The 17,929-nt window shown below is 45.5% G+C and overlaps 1 protein-coding gene across 1 annotated transcript in view; it reads left to right on the forward strand.

Moving 5' to 3' along the window:
• Window positions 1-17,929, forward strand: part of LOC146178152 (uncharacterized) — a 70,093-nt gene that overhangs the window by 36,240 nt on the left and 15,924 nt on the right. Inside the window, exons 2-8 of the mRNA XM_084577972.1 lie at window positions 4,080-4,180; window positions 8,456-8,533; window positions 12,140-12,234; window positions 13,749-13,808; window positions 14,211-14,286; window positions 15,353-15,420; window positions 16,687-16,762. Of these exons, the coding sequence (XP_084434098.1) occupies window positions 4,080-4,180; window positions 8,456-8,533; window positions 12,140-12,234; window positions 13,749-13,808; window positions 14,211-14,286; window positions 15,353-15,420; window positions 16,687-16,762 (554 nt within the window). The remainder of the gene's footprint in view (window positions 1-4,079; window positions 4,181-8,455; window positions 8,534-12,139; window positions 12,235-13,748; window positions 13,809-14,210; window positions 14,287-15,352; window positions 15,421-16,686; window positions 16,763-17,929) is intronic.

The following is a 17,929-nucleotide window of genomic DNA, read 5'->3' on the forward strand; positions in this document are numbered from 1 at the left end:
TTCAGTACTGTGCACAGTCGGCACATGTTTTCATGGTTAGCGGAGCCGGACTTATGAAAAAACCATTTTATTTGTGCATTTATTGAAAAAAGGAGCCCTCAAGAGCCGATGTGGAGAGAGACGGGAGTTTTATGGTAGAAAAACAATGCAGGAAAAATCAGCCCCAAAAGTATCGAAAAACAAAAAAGTGCCAAAATATAACCTAGGGCATTCAGAAAGAATTCACACGAAATAGTGTTGAATTATGGTATAAAAGTAGGAAGTTAGTTAAGAAATATGGCGGAAACATCGGTATCATATAGACAAGTCAGTTCGTAAAACTTAGATCTTGTTTTCTCTTGCTGTGTGGGACTCCAGATATTTTCGTTCCAGAAGACAAACAATAAATGGCCCTTCAGGGAGGAGAAGCTGGCTGATGTTGTTTTAACTTTTATTACGCCGATCACACTGAGCTAGCCGTTAAATCTCTCACTTTGACAAGACACGGTGCAACGTGCTTTGTTCAGGGCTAGACTAGATTTAAATAACGCACTAAGCAGCGGGGTTCAGTGGATACGTGACAGCAATATCGAAATGTTTCCAAAGGGGGGAAATTTCCTTCTGGGTTTCGCTTGTGGTACACCGAAAAGTGTAGCAACACGGGCAAAGCGCTGCTGCTCGTCACGTGCCGTTGCGTGCGCACGCGCCAGCCGCTGGCTGTGCCGGACGTCCGCTATTAGAACGCCGCTCGCTGCTTCGTTTTGTCTGCCTGTCTGCGTGGGGAACACAGCCGCATTTAGCCAGCGCACACATGCTTCCCGACACTGTATCCCTCCTCCTTCCTTGTTGAAGCTGGTCACGGGTTTTCTGATGACACGTAAATGGTGGGGCGCGCGCGTTGCGCCCGATTGCAGGATCCCGTATGTGAAATTGGCGAGGCGTTTCGTGAAACGTACTCATGAGGAATCGATGCTTCCATATATGCATGCAGGACGCCACTGGGATGGCCCCTGAAAGGCGTGAAAAAATTTGCACCTGTAATAATGTTATTATGGGTGTACAACTTGTACTCTTGCGAACCCCTCTCCAAACCAACCTCCATCAGGCAAAAAAAAAAAAAAAGCGCATACATGGTGTATGGCTTTCATATCCTTTCAGTTGGTGCGATAATTTCGCTTGCTCACTTCCACCAATTACCAGTAATACTCCATAGCTGAAAAGATGCCCATTGTTTCGTAGTTGCCCAAGTGCCCACTGTTTTGGTAGGCGCTAGTGGTTTTCGTGCGGCTTTTATTGATTTATAGGAAGGGAAAGGCGAGGTAACTGTATCACTTGTTTGCTGTGGACACCTCAACCGCGCCGTAAGGGAAGGGAGGAAGCTGGGAGTGAAAGTGGAAAGAGAGAAAGAGGAGCCGTAGTGGAGGGCTGCGAAATAATTTCGACCACCTGGGGATCTTTAACGTGCGCTGACATCGCACAGCACACGGACGCCACTTCGTTTCGCCTCCATCGAAACGCAGCCGCCGAGGTCGGGTTCGAACCCGGGTACTCCGGCACAGTAGTCGGGCGTCTTACCACTGCACCACGGCTTGGAACGGAAGCTAAACAATCGGTACTAAAAACTGCAGACTATGTCTCGTGTTTCCTGGAAGCCCGCCACTAGCTGAGTTTTCATCATCATCGTCATCATCATCATCATCAGCCTGACTATACCCACTGCAGCGTGGAGGCCTCTCCCATATTTATCCAATTAGTCCGGTCCTGTGCTAGCTGTATCCACTTGACCCCTGCGAACTTCTTAACCTCATCTGCCCACCTAATTTTCTGTCGCCCCCTGCTACGCTTTTCTTCCCTTGAATCCAATTCGTTATCCTGAGCGTCGATCCCGACCGCGGCGCCTGCGTTTCGATGAAAGCGAAACGAAGAGGCGTCCGTGTTGTTGTGACTGAAGGAAGAAAGAAAATGCACGGGCCTGCTACTGGCTCTGTCGCTGAGCCACCTCCGCTGCCTCGTGTTCCACCGGGGTGGTGCAGTGGTAAGACGCCCGACTACTAGCTTTGCCAGAGTACCAGGGTTCGAACCCGACCTCGGCGGCTGCGTTTCGATGGAGGCGAAACGAAGAGGCATCCGTGTGCTGTGCGATGTCAGCGCACGTTAAAGATCCCCAGGTGGTCGAAATTACTCCGTAGCCCTCCACTACGGCTCCTCTTTCTCTCTTTCCACTTTCACTCCCATCTTCCTCCCTTCCCTTACGGCGCGGTTGCGGTGTCCACAGAAAACAAGTGAGACAGTTACCGCGCCTTTCCTTTCCTATAAATAAATCAGGCAAGTCAGGCCGCTGCCTCGTGCGGACAGAAGATAAAATAGAGAAGAAAGAAAAGGGAAATAAAGACGCTCGCCGTAGTAGCCGTCGTCCACCACCGAAACGGTAGCAGGTGCAATGACTGGGCGATATCAGCGCACGTTAAAGATCCACTCCGTAGCCCACCACTATACAGCTCATCTTTATCTTTCCACTTTCACTCCCACTTTCCTCCCTTCCCTTACGACGTCGACGTGGTTTAGGTGTCCACGGAAACAAGTGTGATGGATACTGCGCCTTTCCCGTCCTGTGAAGCAATTATTATCCCAAGCGACCATCGGTTGCCCTCTCTTCGCACTACATGCCCTGCTCATGTCCATTTCTTCTTCTTGATTTCCATTAAAATGTCATTAACTCGAGTTATTTATCTGACCCACTCTGCACGCTTCATATCTATTAGCGTTACACCTACCATTTTTCGTTCCATAGCCCTCTGCGTTGTCATAAACTTAAGTAGAACCCTTTTCAACAGCCTCCACGTTTCAGCCCCATAGGTGAGTACAGGTAAGATGCAACTGTTGTATACTTTCCTCTTCAGCGATACCGGTAAGCTGCTGCTCATAATATGCGAGTACTTGCCAAATGCTGTCCATCCCAATCTTATTGTCGTAGTTATTTCCCTTTCGTGGTCCGGTTCTACGGTTATTATCTATCCTACACATATATAATCGCCTACCACTTCCAGTGCTTCTTTACCTATTGCAAACTGCTCTTCCTTCCCTAGACTGTTAAACATTGTCCTTTTTAGGGGTAGTAAAGTGACTTGTGAGGGGTGGTAATAAAGTTGTCGCATTAATACGACCAAATCGACGCATCTTTGACTCAAATTGTGACTATGATTTATGACTCAAATCATGAAGTTTCTCTGGGGACCAAAATTTTTAATGTATTTTCGCCTCATTATTATTGAAACTCGTTGTCCGGACAATCGACGAGGTGGAAATGCACAGAAGCCCATTGGAGCCTAAGCATTTTTCCGCGTTTATATGCACACTGATGAAAGCAAAACATCTATTATCACACTCGTATATGCTTCATGTTCTGCACTTTGAGTGCAGGCCTGTTTAGGAACGCGATCAAATAGTGAGAATTACTTGATCGGTGATATTTTTTTCTTGCGAGGTTTCATGCTTTACAGTGTGGTATCTGAGTCGATGCACCTTGCCATTTTTCGCATTGCATCAATTAGTGAACAACTCTTCTTCAGCTTCTGCAAAGTAGGAAGCTGAATTCAGTCCCTTTCGCCGGACCGATTGCTGACGTCATGCATGTCACCAGTTGTTGTAGCGGTGAATAATTTATCCATGACACGCAAATAAGCGATCATACAACCCTGGAGGTGTCAAACGGTACCCCATTATCTCAGACATTCTGTATTCTGGGGTAATGAGCCTGTTGGTCCGAAAATTGTCAGATTTCAAATTCACTGTGCACGCCAACGCAAACAGGCTGACACTAATTGAAGTGTGCTTGTTAGGGTACTTTTTTTCTATGCGATTCATTACCACGGAAGACTCGTTTTATGAAAACGTCTGTTCGAGAACAAAAATGCCTACAGTAATGAGGCACAACTTCATCTTTGTTCCACGAACGGTTCTTACTCCATAGTTCATGAGTTAGGGCTGCACTTGATCGGGTCCTCAGAACTCGTTTTTGCTTCCAAGGGAAAATGCATTTCTTCATTAACGCGGTAACTACAGCGGTGTTTTTAAATGTTCTTTCTTTTGCTCATTTGCAGACCTCTCGAAGCAGAAACAGCCGCAGCCACAGGCAGCCAATGGCACAGTTCGTAAGGACGTCAACGGCCAGCAACAGGTCGCGCACACCTCTACCAAGCAGGTTGGTGGATTCGTATGCACGCGCTATTAATCTAGTCCGTTAGGATTAAAACATCCTTGCGAACTTAAAACGAGTGCCCGTCTGTCAGTGCGCAGTGACTTCCACAAACTGGAAGCATAAAAAAAAAAAAAAGATATCTCGGATAATGCAGCTGTGAGAGGGGTTCGCACCGTCGAAGCGAAATGATCAGCTTCGCTTGGCTACCCGACCGTCGCTGCAGCCTTTTGCACCGCGTGTTCAAATACTAGCATCTCGCTCTGTGCTTTGCATAACAACTTAGTGACTTCCATACGTACGCGACGGTCCAAGTGGAAGAGCATGCGAGCACTTGGACGCGCGAGGAAATCTTTCAATGCCAGGCTGGTGTAAAGAGAGTCCTTGATGGCTACATGAGGTCTTATTTGGACAAATTGGGCGATACCTCAGATGAATTCTTAAGTCCTTCCGGGACGTCAAACCTCAAATTGAAAAAAAAAAACTCAAATCTAAAATTCAGCCGCCATTGTTGTGAATAAATTCAGTTAAACGAAGACCGCTCACGAAATCGCAGCCAACATTCCAATGCATCCCCTTCCGCATTAAAGGGCTACTAACCCTGGTCTGGACATTTTTAACAAAGTCCAGCATTTTGATCACGTATCGGACAGACGAAAAGAACAGGTGGAGTCTTGGGAATACTCGATACACCGACCTGTAGATGTATAAGAGGGGCCTGGTAGCATCCCTGCTGTGTTCCACATGTGGTGTGCGGTTATAAGAACATTACATTATGTGCTATCCAGGTTACAGCGGGGAAGAGTATTATGTTCGCTTACCTCCAGAAAACAGGAGTCCCCAAAGTTTACTTCAGTACATTGTCTACATGTGCGGAAACCGGCCTGTAGAAAACAGGTTTCACGCCTTTTATTTTCCTGCAGGATTCGGCACTCCAGATGATAGCAGCGATAGTGACTATTCACTTTTACGTGTGAATGTGTGTATGTGCCTGACATGTGAACGCTATTTATTATTTAAGTGGCGCTATGGCGGAGCAATTACTGGCAGAACCCGCAAAGCTAACTTCAGTCGTAGCAAGCAACAACATCAACCTCTCTCTAGGGAAGAGTGGGTGATTACCTGGAAAGGCATACACAGGTGAAGCATTTGAAATATATGAAGTGGGAAATGACGATGCCAGCAAAAGTTAGGAGCAACTACTCTACTGTACCTTTCGCTCGGGAGTACCAATTGTGACACGTGTATGTTTCGAGATCATTCATGAGCTCGCAGCCACTAAGCACAGTGGGTACCGACGACAGCCCACGGGCTCAGCTCGTGCTAACATAGGGGAAAGTTCGGAAATAAACTAATCTTTTCCACCATCCTGTCAGGACATCTGACATTTTATGAATTAGTAATGATTACTGATTAATATTACTGATTTGATTATGAAAAAGCATTTGACTCAGTCGAAACCTCGGCAGTCCAGCAGGCCTTGCAAAATCAGTCACGGTAGGGGAGCGATGTGTGAAAGTACTGGAAAATATCTATAGTGGCTGAACAGTAACCATAGTTCTGCATAAAGTGACAAAATGTCAATAAAGAAAGGAGTTAGGCAAGGAGATACGATCCCCTCAGTGCTATTCACAGATTGCTTAAAGGAATTATTGTTATACTTGGTACGGGAGCAGTGAAGGATAAGGGTTGATGGAGAATACCTCGGTAATCTGCGATTCACTGATGACATTGCCGTGTTAAATAACTCAGGGGACGATTTGCAAAGAACGGTTGATGATCTAGACAGGAAAAGCAGAAATGTAAGCCTAAACAATTAATATTCGAAAGACTAAAGTAATTTTCAATAGGCCCGGAAAGGAACGGCCGTTTACATTAGGTAACGAAGCATTGGAAGTAGTAGGTGAATATATCTACTTAGGACAGATATGGTAACTGCATGTCCGGACAACAAATGGAAATAACTAGAATATTATAATATAGCTCATTTGGCAAATACTAGCAGATCATGAGTAGCGGCTTATTGGCATCGCTTAAGTGTCGAGTATATAACAGTTGCATCTTACTGGTATTCACTTATGGGACTGAAACGTTGAGGCTAAAGAAAAGGGTTCTACTTAAGTTGAGGACAAAGCAGCGGGCTATGGGACAAAAAAAAAAAATGGTAGATGCAAAATGGAAAGCGGGCCGAGTGGTTCAGAGAAATAACTTGAGTTAATGACATTCTAGTGGAAATCAAGAAGAAGAAATGGGCATGGGCAAGACATGTAATGCGAAGATAGGATAATAGATAGTCGATAAGGGTAACAAATTGAATTCCAAAAGAAGGAAAAGGTAGCAGAGGGCGGCAGAAAGTTAGGTAGTTAGGTTAAGAAGTTTTCAGGGGTCAGGCTCATGCAGCTAGCACATGGGCCGGATTATTTAGAGGAATATTGGCGAGACCTTTGTCCTGCAATGGGTATAGTCTGACTGGTTATGATGACGAGCGCGTTGTTTTCTAGATTGAAGGTGCAGGAAAGGAGACTGCATTCAGTTCACGTTGTGGCTCAGGAAGTCCCATCGTTCGCGTTCTGTTCAGCCGTGACTGTTGGTTCTTTTACGATCTGAGCCCGTATTTGCTCGTGGTTGGCCTTGACGACGAACACCGCTGCCGATGCAGCAGCACACGGGCTTGCCGACGGCATTCCGGTGCGCAGTCAGCAGAGGAGACACCGCGGCGGTCGAGCACCGTTTCGGCTTCGGCCGCATAACTTGCATTTGTCGCGTTGAGAAATTTCTGCCGTCTGCCCTGTTTGCCCGCAGTGCTATTAGAAACTCTCGAGCTTGACACTTGTGGAGTCGCACTAGAATCAAAGGTCAAGGGATGCTGCGGTGCACGGACCAAAAGTTGGAAGGGGCAGCGTTTATTTAATCAGTGCTTCACTTTTTCTTTGAAGAATAGTCTAAGCCCTAGGTACGCTCTTGCAGCAGAAGGCAAACTAAATAGAACAATTACGCAAGGAAACGTATGTCAGGCTGGACATTCAAGAACTGAGAACATACGCTTTTCCAGCAAACATACGTGCGAAGAGTCCGAAATATCGCACTTTGGGCACTAGGAAAGCTGTCGATCTACGAAAGCTGCCTCTGAAGGTTTTTTTTTTTTTTTTTTTTTTTTATATATATATATATATATATATGCAATTTATTCTTGCGGTGCTAATTTCAAATTTCAAAAAGGCTAAATATTTACTTTCACGTTTACTGCCTCTTACCGCGTGGACCAGGGTTCAAAATCTAAGAGATTCCCTGCAAGACTGCGGAGCTTCCACAGTTTTGTTCCCCAAACGAATTCGCGAATGGAACAAATTGTATTCAAATTCTGCTAGCATTATGTTTATTGGTGTTTTGTTTTTTTGTGCTACAGTGACTTCTTAAGTTTTTGTATTATATGTGCATTTCGTATTGTATGCTACTTGCAGTAATACGGAAAGTTGAGCTAGTTGGTGGTGGTGTATGCTACTCGTGTCATCTTTCTTTCTTAGCATACCCTCCCGCACTCTAATGCTAGTTTGCGCAGACTATAAACTAATTATTATCAGCGGACATGCGCACATCGTTGCGTTTCATTTCTCGCCTAAAAGCACACTAAGAATGAAAGCCGTGAAGTCAACACCGAATTCAAAACGTTAGTTTTATACCCCTAAGAAACGGCTTTCGTAGTTTTTGCACTAAACACTTTCATAGAAACTTTTGATGTCAAGCACAGGCCTAGTCAGTTTCAAACACTGTTACGCAGGTCGCAATAGTTTTCTTATAGTTCCGGAAAATATAGCTTTCGAATCTGAGCGCCCGTGTAAGAGCAAACCAGCAGGCGTTTGCCTGTGGAACAAGTGGGGATGCTGGCGAGAGTAAAGAGCTATTAATGAACGTCTTGGATATGCTGTTTTTTGTGGGCGACTTTAGTGCTCAGGCAGTTGCTATATCCCGGTCTTTCCCCGCAACTAATGTGACGTTCTCTTCAACTATAAAAGCGCTGCGCTGATTCAGTAACGTAGCGTCAGGACACAATGATGGGACGAATAAAAAGCAGTTGTGGCTCAATATTTCCGAATCCCCACTGGTCAGATTGCTTTCTATCTGCTTATAGAGCTTTTCAAGTTGTTTACAAGTGCTTACTAGTCGCGGAGTAGGTATAGTGGTTCGAACTCAGTTCGCAAAGTCCTACATATATTAGGTCAGGCCAGTGTTAATTGGACTGATTGGACTTGTGTTTTTCGTACTTTTTACTTGGCGGCGCAGGCTCTTCAATCCTGCTTGGAGGAACTGGGCGTGGACGATGCAGTGTGGTGCTCGCGGAGCTCCGACAAAGTCTACCAGGTGAGATTGTACGGCCATAGCGCTGCTGCAAGATTACCGCTTACACGCAAGGAACTTGTAGGAGGCTGTAGTAGGAGGCGATAGCATTGAAGGCTCGTTTAAGCGGAAGCTCGGTGTTGACCTTGTGGTGGTGTCACTCAAAAGCATGATTGGCTGGCGCGGACCGGAAGATCACGTACCATGCCGCCAGCACATAACTAAACACGTAACAAATCAATACACTATGGCCACGAGTGCCTTTCAGGAACATAACGGCGCGAATTATTGAGCTTTTCTGGTCGCTGCATTAGACCACTGGGCCTTCGTAGCAATTTTGTCTTTACTATATAGGAATGCAGCCAAATACGGTACTCGTGCCTCAAATAACTGGCTGCGCAACACGAGCCGCCACACCTCCACAGTTCACCGCCATCACTAAAATCTAGATACGAGGAGGCGTGCATATCAAATCACTTTTTATTTCACCACAAAGGAAGACTCCAAAAGAAAAATCTCCAATGAGCCTGACGGGGTTCTGGGTCCTGTGTGTGCACAAGTACAATAACAGCGTCTGAAATACTATTGAGGGGGGAAAATATTTGACTTACCGGCAGAAAATTTTAATTACAAGAACACAACAAACCAATGTGTAATAACAATAATGACACAACGTTAGTCAACACACAAGCTCGAAAAAAGAAAAAAAAACTGACAAAGAGAAAACAAAATTCCGCAGTGCAAGTAGTGCAATACCAGCCTAAAACTTCAACCGAAATCAATCATGCATGTAGTAAATAGTGTCCGAGGGAGCTATGTCTACCTGTAAATTCATGGTATAAATGTGATCACATCATCTGTACAAAATAGCCATCATAACTTCGTAACAAACAAGAAAAGGAAAATTGAACTTCGTAGTTTCATAAATGGGCTTTAGAACTGGAGCCAATTTCAATGCCGTTCTCAGCTAGACTATTTTACGGTGAAGGAAAAATTATAAAGTAACTGAGGTGAGTAGAAAACGTTTAGTCTGAAGCTAGTACGACCGTTACAACTTGAATAAAAACTGATGAAACGACCGTTACAAGTTTCAAGGAGCTATCTTATTTAGTGACAATTAAATGGCAATTCTTATTCAGGATACCTATAATATTGTCCCCGATTTAGGGCGAAATATAACCCCCATATGCGCTACAGATCATGTGCTCTAAAAAAAAGATGTGCTCTAAATATATATATATATATATATATATATATATATATATATATATATATATATATATATATATATATATATATATATATATATATATATATATAGAGAGAGAGAGAGAGAGAGAGAGAAAGAGAGGTCAGAATGTTATCAGGCCCCTCAACTGAGCCACCCCTGCGTTTTGAAGTATGTCCAAAGATGCATCTCTTTATACTTTCTAATAAGAGATTAGTATTCTGAGCCTACTCGTGCAGATTAAACCAAACTGAGCTTGCATGGGGTAAAATACATCCTCGGTCTTTTCCAATAAGAATCATATCATACATTCATCACCGTAGACAAGAGCGCTGCGTTTTGAAGTATGTCCCAAGATGCATCTCTTAAAGTTTAACGGAATCTCCTGGAAAAACCAGTGAGGCCGAAGTTGAAGCCCTTCGAGAGCGAGAGTGGGAGCGCGCAACTACACAAGGCACATGCAGACGCATATAGCCTTTCGACATCTGGCGCGGGGAACAAACCGCACGGGGGAAATTTGTGGTTTCAATTTCGCCAATGGCCCACCGTCTAGTTTTCACGTCACGATAGGCAGCATACATGGCAAAATTACTTTTGAAAAGGAATTAAATTACATTACTAATTACTTTGCTGAAAGTCGCAGAAAAGTAATTAAATTACATTACTCATTACTGCTCCCAAAAAGTAATGAAATTACATTACAATTACTTCTACTGAGTAATTAAATTACTTTTAAATTACTTACTAGTTTTCATCCATGCATGCAAAAACTAAGCAAAGCTAGTAAACAAAACAACTTGTTCTCCAGACGCGAAGCACACCCATTCTTTCGTCTTCCCGCCAAATTCCGTCCCAGAGAGCTATTCCTTCCCTCTCTCCTACAGTACGGGCGATTACAAAAACAAGACTACCGCAAAAGAAAAAAAAAACATGGTCGAACGGTCTTGAAATGACCGGCGAACCCAGCGTCTTGCTGGCCTGGAACGGTATCCGCCATTTGGAAGGCCCGAAGCTAGGTTATTTATTGCTTCCGCAGTCCCAAGAATCGATGTCGGTACATTTGTACTCACTGCACAGTAATGTTCAAGCCACGGTGCCTCACTTCATGGACCCTTCTGCCTATCTCCCCCAACCCCAATCCTCCCTCGCCCCGTGGCGACGAGTGTAACCAGGCACCACTGTGCCCTAGCCGACGCAACAGGGAGTGACGCTGCGCCGCGTTCCAAACTAGTTTTCAGCTCCAGCCTTCTTGCACAATCTCTCCCTTCAGCATTCCCTTGACTCCTTGTATCCTGCTGCTTGGAAAATGGTTGAGGTCTCAGACGCACTGATCCCCTTTTGCAGATCCGTTACGCTGGCTTCGCTTGCAGCACGCCCTTCCTGCTTTCGCGGCACTCTATTTCGTTGTCTATTGAAAGAGTAGTGGCACATTTTTGTAAAAGCAATTTCGAAAGGAATTAATTACTTTTGCTGCGAAATTACTGCTAAAAAGTAATTCAGTACATTACTAAATTACCAACCCGAAAAAGGAATTCATTACATTACAAATTACCGAGAAAAGTAATTAAATTACAGTAATTCCATTACTGTAATTCAATTAATGCTATGCATGATAGGCAGTCATGTCGATGCCGACTAACCTGTACAAACTGCAGTGCCCACAAAGCGACCATTGCAACACTGTCGAATTCAAGTGCTTGAACTGTGAGGGCGCCCACCCCGCGTACTTACGATCTTGTGCAGCCTTCCTGGAAGCAATCGTGATAGACATTACATGCGGAGAAATGTGGGAAAACGTGGACATTTTTAGTCTGCTGACGCTGCGAGGTCTGGGAATAGTGGGAACGCAGTGCAATGCTGCTGATGTGAACCCACCGCGGCTCCCCACCAAGCAGTTCTTAAACCATACTTTCTTTAGCTTTTTAAAACTTTTGCCTACATACCGTCATTCCTCGCGCTTATTGCATTGTAGGCCCGAAACACCATTCAAATCACCTGTACACATTATCCGTCCACATCATCTGTAAAAAAAGTTATCTTTTTTACAATCATTTTAGATAAGGCTAACAAACCGAGTCAACCACCAACCTTATGCTTGGCGCTCTTTAGCCACATTAGCCACAGTTAGCAATTAGTCAGTTACATAAAAAAGTAACGGGGCCAATTTCCTTGTGGCATCATATATTGTAAAAACATCACCTGGGAAACAGATAGCCGCTGTGTGAATCACTTGAGTGGGGATGCTAGCAATGCGTGTTTGCAGGGCGGCGAGCAGATCTCTGCCGAAATAAGCATTTAACAATGGTAAGACCATACCACTGGAAAAGTGCTCTGCGGACGTGGCCAAACTTTATTCTCAAGGCACTCCGGTGAACGCCTTTGCGCATTACTCGTGATCGCAGGTGATGTTTCCGTGCGAATCCGGAGAGGACACGGATCTGGTGCTCAAGTCTCTAAATTCCAGAGGGATCGGACTGGACGCTGGCTCTACTGTTGGGTTAGTATGTGGCACTGCGATGGGCAACCAATAGAAAGCATAGAATTTCTTTTTTTTTTCATGGGGAAAGGGGGGGGAGGAGGGGGGGGGTGCAGCACAGCGGGAAATGTTCGGTAGAACGGAATTGGAAGGAATGGTCTGCAACCGCTGTGTAGGTTCAGGTTTAACGCGGTGTTTCGAACGTTCCCGGGCATCTTGCCAAAATCAGTGAACCATGCTTATTTAGTAGGCCTCATTGTACGTTAAAACTTCTTTTGTTTGAAGCAGCAAGTTGTAAAAAAAAAATTTTTTTTTCACTGTGCATGGCTCGACGCATGCTCCTCGTTTGACGCGAAATGCGGGGAAACTTTTGAAACAAACAAATGCCGCTCGAAAGACGGGTCAAGAAAACTGTCAATGACCCAACTCACTGTGTGATTTTTTGCTCTCAGTTGTATACTTGGCAAAGATGCAACAATTTTCATCTCTGCCTTAACTTTTACAAGGCACTGTCAATTCTCCTTTCTTCTCGGCTCCACGTGACCGAAGCGCGCCATAGCCATTCTCTCTCGTTACGTTCTCTTGGTTTAAAGTAACACTGGTTTAAGATACATGCGCACTACCGTTGGTCACTTAGTGGCACTCAGGAGTTAATACGACGAACGCATTTCTAAGTGGCTTATGCGTTTTCAAAGGTCGATACAAGCGCAAAGGTCCGAACAAACACCGTAAGCCGTTTGTTGACGTTTCCAGTCGGGCGAGTTTGTTCATTTTCGTGACGTGAACATTCGTTTGCCAGGTAACATGAGTTGTACTACGTACCGGGCGCCGAACGTAAAGGAAGAGGGAATATTTACAGGGCAGAGTGTATTTAATTCCGGAACAGATGTGTACGCACTCCTGCGCGGAGGATCGCAACACGTGCTTGCAGCATTGACACTTGCTCTCGTGGTGGTGCTTATCACTGGACCATTTCCTTCCGGTTGTGGAAAGGAAGTTTGCTGCCCTGTTTGCTTTGACACTTGCACCTAGACGACATCTAGGCTTTTCTCCCTGCGTGTGTCTGCTTCCGTAAGCCCTGCGTGGGCGCGAAATCCCTCGACACAACTAAGGGGGCGATCCGTTGCCCTGACTTGCTGTCGCAGCCCGCGTGAAGCTGCTTCCTTTTCATCCACTCATAGCAGGACGTCCCTTCTGTCTAACGCAGGATGTGATCAGATATCTCTGAAAGATGGGGTGCGATTGCTGTTTTTTTTTTTTTCCTTAGTGATCTAGCTAGTGCTTTTTGAATGACATTGACGCTCTTAGCGTGCGAAAGACAAATGACTTGAAGGCTAGCTCTGTCTAGAAAGCCACAGTTTCTGCAGGCATTCCGAAGAAATTCACGGCAATAATGCTCACTTTCTGAAGAAAACAAAATTATTTTGCTCGTAACTTTAGCGGTTCTGCCTCACACGGCCTGTTTTAGAAAACTTGTATGAGCTGTGTATGACGTCAGTGTGATGTATTACAAATTATTTCGCTTTGTTTTAAAGGGTTGTTCCATGCGCTATATTCTACCAAGGTGGGGACGGCAGCACACCAGAGAGCTTTGAGTAAGTATATACAGCATTCTAATGCGACGTTATTCTTCAGTATTATCGGTCTGGCCGCTATTCTGTACGCTTACATGGGTCGAAATATTTGAACAGTCAACACTCATCGCTGCATTAGGGCGGAAAATCGCTTGCCATAATTGCTGGCAGGTGTCCCATTGAAGCATTTTGGTAGACGAGTTAGTATGCAGTAACATTTCTGTAGCCCAAGAGTGCAACTTAAACTCGGTCACTCAGTAGAAGTCCTGCGAGAATTCGGGCCTTAATCGTCTATACTGATATGTGCATGTGCATTGGTATGGTGGGCTGTACGGCGCAAGTTGATTTTTTTTTTTTTTTTGTCAAACTGAGTGCTGAACCTTTGGTGGGGTGATTAAAACAAACAACGGGTCCAATCCTTAGGGAGGAGACGACCGGCTTCAAAGCTGCCCAGCAAAAGTTCCTGAAGTCTGTGACGGCGCGGCTCACAGTAGCTCAGGTTAGTGTCATTTTTCCTGCTTGAAATCAAAGTAGCCGGAGCCTTCTACCGTGAGGCAATCTGAAAATGCCTTTTATAAGGATATTACTTCATGCTTCTGCAGAGGACGTGCACCCGTCTCGTGCACTTCTTACTGTGAAATCACCAGCTCTGCGACAATGATTCACATTAGGCGTCTGGCTGTATAGCCGGAGCGGGAAGTCTCCCTTTGCCACAACCACCGCACACTATTCCCCTTCCTCTTCGGCACCATCGATCCACTTCCCCGCTCCACCTACACCCTACCAATCTACACCCTAAAAGCGCCACCTACCTACAACTTCCAAAGATTATCGTCGAATGATTTGTAACGACGAGGATCAGTAACGAGCTACGCAACGTGGCCAAATAGCGCCCTATTCCTTTCTTTACAATTCAAGGTTTACCTATAAGCCATAGTGCGTAGCTAGTTATAAATCCTCAGCATCTCCCATGAGTAGAACATGCAAGAATGTCGGAAGGGCCAGACTACACTCCTTAGAAGCAAACTAACTGGGCTCTAAAATTTTGACAAAGACTGTACATACCGTGCGAACCATCTTGCCCACCAGGAGGGTTTTTGCCGCTGCACGAGAAAAGCGCGCAAAAATAGCCAGGCTGGCTCTACCAAAAACAAACCGCGCCAACGCATACCCTTTGAGCAACGTGACCATAATGATGACGCTTTTTCAGTAAGACGTAAAAGGAAGACTATCGGAGCGTGAGATGTGCTCGACTTTCCCAGCCCACGTTCATGCAAGTTCCGAGTTTTTCGCTGTCAACCGGTTCTCCGACAAACTTGCGCCACCCACGTTGTGAACCCGGGCTCACGCAGTGAAATCATGGGAGTATTTTGTGTTAATCTACCAACGTGCCTTTTAATCAGAAGGAGTAGATTTTGCACAGGATTTTCCGCTCTGCCTTGGGCGGCGACGGCTCCTGTTTGTGTTGGTTTCCCAGATATTTAAAAGATTTAAATCTCGGGAAGCAGGGCGCTATTTGGCCACGTTGCGTAGCTCGTTACTTATCCTGTATGCTTTTTTCGCAGGTCGTAGAGGGCGTGCGGTCAAACGGGGAGCTCAACTTCGACTTCGTGGCCTTCATCCTGCTGGCCGGGTGAGCACTGTTCTTGCCACCAGCCGAATGGTGGGCTGCGGCCTTATGTAGAAGTTTACACGGACGTCAAGTTCCCTCTAGCGCTCCAATTTTGCCAGTCAAGAAGTTGTGCCAGGAATCCGTGACTTGTTTGAACACCGATCCCATCTCACAGGGGTAAAGTGGATGTGTAAGCGAAGACGCGTTATGGGCCGACGAGTGGGTCTTCTGGAGGGACACACGTGCGGCGCGCAGGAAGTGATTTCCGTCCATGACGCAGCATGGCTTCTGTAACGGGCGTTTACCATTGTCTCCCTTCAGTCATTGCACCTGCATTCTGACACAGCACCGATGTGTCGCCGTTGCCACTGGTTCTGCACTTGACAGCGATTGCACTGTGTTCATGTGCGCTTGCATGCGAAACCCTTGCTTCCCTTCTGCTCGTTGCTTCCTCGGAGGCGAGCAGGTTAGACGTGTCTAGTCGCCATAATGTGGAGGACTCGTGATTATCATATGCACGCGCTGGTTGCGACAGCTTCGTTTGCGGCCGACCGTGTGAATGGGACATCGACAGAGTGTTGCGATGGCTCCGCACTGCAGAGCTTGCGTTAGCTCTGAAACTGGAGCGACGCCTGAATGGCCAAATAAGAGCGGCGCAAGGTAACAAGCAGCTTTGTGTGGCAATGATAGAGGGGTTCCCGTGGCTTCATTGGTGCGTGGCAATGAGAAACTCTCTAGCGTAGAAGATTGGAGGCTTACGAAGAGGGTTTAATTAGGTCGATTAGCGTGCTACATGGAAATAGACGATTATCACCATTACTTAGGTGTAACTCTGAGAGACGGCGAGGGGGGAGCGAAGTATATTGCAAAATAAGCATCAGTTAGTGGCATCATAGTCGAAATACAGCGTGACAGGAAGATATTAGGGGATGTCTTAGAAGTGTTTCTTAGAAGAAAGCCAGCGTAGGGCTAGTTGTGGCCAGGAGGGTAAGGTGGCCGGATTAGATTAGGTTGTTTGCGAAGATAATGTGCTTGTATAGATGGCACAGTACAGGGTTACCTGAAGGTGAATGGAAGAGGCCCCTTTCCTGCAATGAACGTAGTTGGGCCGATATGAATGAATGAATGAATGAATGAATGAATGAATGAATGAATGAATGAATGAATGAATGAATGAATGAATGAATGAATGAATGAATGAATGAATGAATGAATGAATGAATGAATGAATGAATGAATGAATGAATGAATGAATGAATGATATTTCTTCGTCCCCTCCATGCGCAGGATGATCGCGGCGCTTGGTCTGATGGACAACAGTGTGGTTTCCATCATCGCCGCCATGCTCGTCTCGCCACTCATGGTACGGCCCCTCCCCCCAGTCCTCTGTGAAAAAAATTCACTTCCACCACGAGTCTCTCTTCCAAGTTGTGCAGTGGTACTGATGAAGGCTTCAGGGGGGTGAACATTCCTTTCGTCTTCGAGAGGGAACCATGGCATTGCCACACTATCCGGCCCAGAAGCAAATCCCTCGGGCTGTGTTTTTGACGCAAAAGAAGCTTCACCTCACAATTTCTTGGGAGGGGGGAAGCGGGGTGGGGGGGACTGAATGAGGAAATCCGAAAAGCAAGCTTAAGCTCACTGAAGCGGGAGGACCCCTTGAGTACATCGCGTATGAGATTGGGGCAAAAAATGGTCGAGAAGGCAGAAGAGAGTCCGGATTTGCCAACCAGCGTACACGAGATGACTGAATGATTTTGTTTAAAGCAGCAGCTTCATTTCTTCATGTTGAAGTACCTATAAATAGAAAAAGCCCAAAAAGGTCAGGGAATGCCTGCCAAGGTACAGCTATCATAGGGATTAAAAAAAGCGATGGCTTAATTTGGTCAAGCATGGTTATACACAGAAGCATTACTTAGCCTCTTTTAGTTAACAGCGTAGTACCGAGCGCCGCGATTAGCAGTGAAGTAGGCCAGTGATCAGTATAGAAAAAAAAAAAAAAAGGAGGATGCGCTGGTCACAGTTGGGACTGTTTCTTTAGGGCACAGACACGTGAATTATTGACGAGTTGCAAAGCGTTTGCCTCAATATACGCGGACAGGATTCGATAGTTTACTAGCATTATGTGGCATTAAAACTGCTATCAAATTAATGGCTATCACGTCTGCATGGACACTTATGTCGGGTCAGAAACCGAAACGCTGAGAATTAAAGGAACCACGGTTTGTTCTGAATTAAGCAATGAGTCTCGGAGAAGAGAAGGAAGGCTCAATTCGAGTTAATTCTATCAACAGCCTGCAAATATTTTTTTTTTGTTCTAATGGATGTACCTCGCAATAAATACGTTACTTTTTAAACTGCTGTAATGCTGTGTATGGTGAACCACAGCAATCGGTACTGCCCAGGTTTGGGCGAGGGAGATGTATATATTAGCCCTTGGTTTAATCAAGCCGTATGAATGTTCCTGCATGACCTAGGACTAGAATGCTTGACACTGGATTCAAGGATTCCGCTGTGTTTGAGTTCCACC

The sequence above is a fragment of the Amblyomma maculatum genome, chromosome 9 (assembly GCF_055883805.1).
Source record: "Amblyomma maculatum isolate TAMU_Amacu chromosome 9, ASM5588380v1, whole genome shotgun sequence".
NCBI classification, from domain to species: Eukaryota; Metazoa; Arthropoda; class Arachnida; order Ixodida; family Ixodidae; genus Amblyomma; species Amblyomma maculatum.